The 4,933-nt window shown below is 51.9% G+C and overlaps 1 protein-coding gene across 1 annotated transcript; it reads left to right on the top strand.

Moving 5' to 3' along the window:
* The first annotated feature begins 369 nt into the window (after positions 1-369).
* Positions 370-3,784, top strand: LOC103905097 (endothelin-2). Its single transcript, XM_019474009.1, has 4 exons — positions 370-512; positions 1,678-1,797; positions 2,586-2,690; positions 3,480-3,784. Exons 1-4 carry the CDS (start codon positions 370-372, stop codon positions 3,589-3,591), a joined length of 480 nt encoding a protein of 159 aa, XP_019329554.1. The 3' UTR covers positions 3,592-3,784.
* Positions 3,785-4,933: the final 1,149 nt, after the last annotated feature.

Below are 4,933 nucleotides of genomic sequence, written 5' to 3'. Positions count from 1 at the left end.
CGGGGCTCCGGGGGTGCCTGCTCTGGCGGGGGGACCCGTCTGCGCCCCCTCGGCTGGGGGAGCGGGGCTGCGTGGCGTGCCGGAGAGTGCCCGGGGTCTGGCCGGAGGCTGGCTGCGGGGTGGGGGGCATTGCACGGTGGCTTCGCCGTGCCCTTGCACTGGGGGTAGCCTCTGCAGCTTCCAGGGTTATGCAAGTCCTTTATGAGCCCGCAGCCTCATCGGCAGGGCTGCACCTCCTGTAGAACTGCCTGCATATTGAAATCGCCGTAATCCTTACCGGAGGTGTAATTGCAGAGGTGACATACCGACGGGCACTCCAGCGCTCTGCTCCAAGCCTGCAACTCATCCCTTCCTCCTTCTGCTGCAGGTATGGGCCACCCTCCACTGGAGTCCCACTTGGCCGCAGCCAGCGCTGCGCACCTGAGGACCAAGCGATGTTCCTGCAACAGCTGGCTGGATAAGGAATGCATTTACTTCTGTCACCTGGATATCATCTGGGTCAACACACCTGGGTAAGCATGAAGGTAGCTTTCTGAGGGGGTGGCTCTGCTGATGAGTAAACGACTGTACGTTCTGATCGAGGATGGGGTTAGGTTAGAGGAAAGTGAGAAAGGGTCCCGGTGCTGTGAGGCTCTTGTAGCACCTGCTCCGGAGAGCATTGCAAGTCCAGTCCTCTCCAACATCTAGAAAGGGACAAGCTGTGTTTCCGCTCAGGAGTTTCAGTATAAGCCACAGGGGAGGGGGGTGAAAGCACAGGGCGCTGCCTCCTCATGGGTTCATCTTTTTCTGAGATTTGTACCTCTGCAAGCCGAAAGCAACGCCAAGATGTTATAGCTGCAAGTCGGAAAGTTACTTTACCCGCTTGCAAACTGTAACCCTGACTGCTGGCTGCCAGTATTGGTAATGAGACAGTGGTGGGCTGGCACTAAAGTCCTGTGGCTGCCAAGTCCTGCCCTCAAGAAAGCTAAAGCAGCTTTCTGAGCGGTTTCAGACCAATGGCCATCACACTGTAGCAAAACACATGTACTCAGGTGTGGTTATAATCATGCTTGCTAACATGCAATTACAACTCACTGCTTGCTCAGAGAATAGTTGCAGTCACTGCCAATCCTAAACCCTCTGGGAGAGTAGATTGCGATCAAAGATGGAGCGGGAATGTGCTAACAGCTCTGAAAGCGTGCTGTGATCAGAAGAACCTGTTATGGCCCCAAGACATCTTGATTTGTCCTATGTCCTGTGTGTTAAAACCCATGGGGTGAGGGAAAGCCCTGACATCTCTGTGCTTGAGAAGCTGGCTGCTTGCTGCTGGTGGGGCTGGTGGACCGGGGCAGCCACACTCCTCCGTGCGCTTTGCCACCCAGGTGAACTGCCAGCTTGCCCAGCCCATGTGGCGACCCTTGCACGGGCACCTGGGCTGCTGCAAGGAGAGAAAATTCCACTTGCAATCCAGCACATATTGGCACGGCAATCTCCCTGGGAGGGGTAGGGTGGGGAAAACAGTAGGTGGGAGAGGAGCTGGAGTTTAAAGGCTTAGACATATCAGTGACCTTTTCACCTTATGTCCATAGATGAGGCTTTTATTATCCTGGCACTGGCTTGGCTGCCTCCCAGGACTGTGTTATAAACCTGTTGGCTAATAAAAAGTTAGTTGCATAGCTGATTTCTTTTGTTTTTAAGACACACCGCTCCCTATGGCTTGGGAAGCCCGCCAAGGCGGCGCAAGAGATCGCTCAGCAGGTGCGAGTGCTCGCACTCGAGGGACAACATCTGTGCCACCTTCTGCCAGGTGAAGCCTGGGTAAGTCAAGGGGGTCCTGGGGATGTCCCTGGGGGCTGCTCGGCGAGGGTGCAAGCAGACAGACAAAGCTTAGGAGCTGGAGTAACTCTACAGCTTCCCTGGGGATGGCTGCACAGCTCTTCGCAAAGAGCTAGAACTTGTCTAGTGGCTTTCCCTCCCAAGAGGCCCTGGCAAAGTGTCACTAGGGTATTTTTGTTGTACAATAGTGTCTTTACTAGCTGATATGAAGCAATGTTACCTCCATCCCTCCTGCTGCCAGGAGGCTGAGGAAGTGCTGGGTGTGCTGGTGGGAGGGGGGGAGCTGGCAGCACGGAGAGGGACAAGCGGAGGGTGTGAAGCTTTGGGACACCAGTGTCTCCTGCACGGCTCAGGTGGGAAAGGCTGCAGGAGAGTAGGACTGCTGAGAGCTGGGACTCAGAAGTCTAATATCTTCTGTACCCGGCTCTTATAAAGTGCACGTGGGCTCTCAGTTGTCTCGCTTCAGCCAGCGGTATGGGAGTGCTTACACTGTGAGGAGATGGGGAGCAAAGTCACTGTAGAGATCTGTCATTAATTTCATATCAAGGCAATAGTTAAAATCCCTAATGATTAAATATGACTGTGGATAAAGCGAGGATAGAAGTAAAAGTGAGCTATAAATAGCTCTCAAATAGCTGCAATTAACCCTTCAAAAACATGCATTCAACTGTCTTCATCTGTCACTGGTGACGTTGGAGCAACACTCCCCCCGGTACTCACCATAGCATGGCTGGATATGACTGCTTCATGCATCTCCTCTTGCTCATTAGGTACCTCCAGAGTCTGAAGCTCCCCGTGAGCTCTGGAGCATCAATGAAGTCTCCACAGAGCAGTGGTGTGAGGCCTTCCCATCACGGCCTGCTGAGAGCTCTCAGGTGAGCATGCCGCTTAAACCTGCTCTGAACTTCCCTCATAAGCACTTTAAAATCTGCCGTTGTGACCCCAGACTGCTGTTGCCACTTGGATTTGACCTGACTTCCCCCTCTTGTCTCCCTTTAAATGAGTAGACTGGACTATTTCTGCTCTCTGTAGAATTGACGGCTAACAGTTGAGGGAACCAGGGTTGCTTGTGTCCTTCCAAAACTAGAGGAATATTACATAAACTGTAATTCTTGATTGGAGTGGGAAGCTCCTCTGATACGGGACAGGCAAATGGGTGATGTACAAGACAGGGGGGAGGGACAGCATCATGTAGGAAAACGATTGCTTGGGCAGCAGCTTTGGACCAGAGGAAACAGCTTTTCTCACATCACATCAGTGAGTTGTGGAACTCACTGCTGGAAGAAACCGTCGACTCCAGGAGTGTAAATGAGTTAAAGGGAGTTGGCAAACTGAAGGAGGATTGGTCCATTGGTGGCAGTGAAATCGGATGCAATGGGAACAATTTCTGAAAGGCAGATCTGGGGAAGCATCACTTGGGTCATGCCCTGCTGCAGGACTCCTTGAAGCCTCTGCCACTGGCCACTGGTGGAAAGGGGATATTGGGCTAGATGGATCTCCGCTGTGGCTTAATACAGCTGCGGCAAGAAACTCCCCTCTTCCTTCCCCCGTCTTCTGCCTCAAAAAAAACTTGGCGAGGAGTAGATAAATATCATAATACGGGTTGTTGCTGAGTAGTAGGAAAATGGACTGGAGAATGAACGTAGTGTCTCTTCTGTTTACAGGGATCTTGCCGTCTCCAGTCTGCGGTTCAGCAAGCATCAGCACCGTTCTCAGAGGAGCGCACAGCCAACAGTTTTGCCTTGGAAGAAAAACATCTGGAAGAAGAAGAGATAAGAAACAGGTGCATACCAAGTTCACCAGAAGAATTTGGAGTCCTGTGGGTGCCACTAACTCCGCTGTCGGTAGTTAGAGCTGAAGGAAAGGCCATGAGTGGAAGGGGGAAGAAGTGGAAATCTCCGTGCTCCTGTTGTGTGAACCGGTACTGCATGCACTCCAGAGACTGTTGTAAAGGGAAAACTGTCTCTCTATACAGTCATAGATGTGTCGTGGAGCTGAATTGTGCCTTTTTGGATCAGGCAAGGGTCTTGCTGGTAGAGTACTAGCTTAACTCTGCACTGGAGTCCTAGGCAGAGGGTCAGCCCGCACTGGGCGGTTGAATCACTTACAAACCAGACGGCTCTGTGCAGTTCTGGACCTGGCAGCACTGAGCCCGTATCACTGGCGTGGTCTGCTCTGCCTTTGAGCCATGTTTGAGCACGGTTCCAGCTTGGCCCCATTCAGAGGTGGTGTGGCGGGGATAAACTGCCTCCAGCGTGACCCGCCTCAGCCCACCTTTGCACTTTTTTCTCCTGTCAGACAGTGCGATGTGCATATGAATGAGATTCCCATGGTAAAACAGCTCCCAATTTTTTATTAAAAGAATATATATCATCTAGAAGTCTGAAAGCCAGCTGAGTAGTCAGTGGCATACTTTGGCTGAGAAATTCACTGAAGGGCCATCCTTAAGTGGCTCTTGTTTAGGTGGAGGATAGTTTGCTTACACCAGAGCTTGCATCAAATCCAAGCATGACCCCTGCCATCAGGCACAGCAGCAGCAGGGATGGGGAGGCTGAAGTGGAGCTGTAATTCTGCAGGAACCCTGTGCATGCAGCCCCAGGTAGCCTAGGGGAGGGAGCCCCACTGGGTCCGAGGCAGAGCTGAACTGCTAGTCTGGATGAGTTCAGTGCTGTGAATCTGTCTCATCTTCTTGGACATACCCTTAGTGGGGTAAAGTACTTCTAGCTCTTAACCTAGTGTCCCAGCTTTCTTTCAGCTCTGCCTGAAAGGAGAGGCTAGGGGCAGAGAAGATGGGTGGTGGGAAAATAGCACGCAAAGGCTTGCTTGCTTCTTTGCTTAGATCAGGTCTCTGAGTCGGACTTTACATAATAAATGATCAGTATATGGATAGCACGTCACTATGAGAAGTGTAACCTGAATAGAGAATGCATTAGGCAAGAGGCAGCCAGGTGGGACTGATGTGGAGAAAAGGATGGCCGAGAAGAGAGCACAGCACTGTCTGCACAGCTTTAGAAGAAAGGCTTGGATTTAAACTCATGCCAGAATCATGACTGCTTCCCCAGGCCTGGAGCAGCACAGTGCTGCTGGCCCAGAGGAGGGAATGAATAATTTGGAAAAA

This window comes from Aptenodytes forsteri, unplaced genomic scaffold, assembly GCF_000699145.1.
Source record: "Aptenodytes forsteri isolate BGI_AS27 unplaced genomic scaffold, ASM69914v1 Scaffold40, whole genome shotgun sequence".
NCBI lineage: Eukaryota > Metazoa > Chordata > Aves > Sphenisciformes > Spheniscidae > Aptenodytes > Aptenodytes forsteri.
The sequence above is the reverse complement of the archived record's forward strand: the minus strand, read 5'-3'. Positions and strand labels throughout refer to the sequence as shown.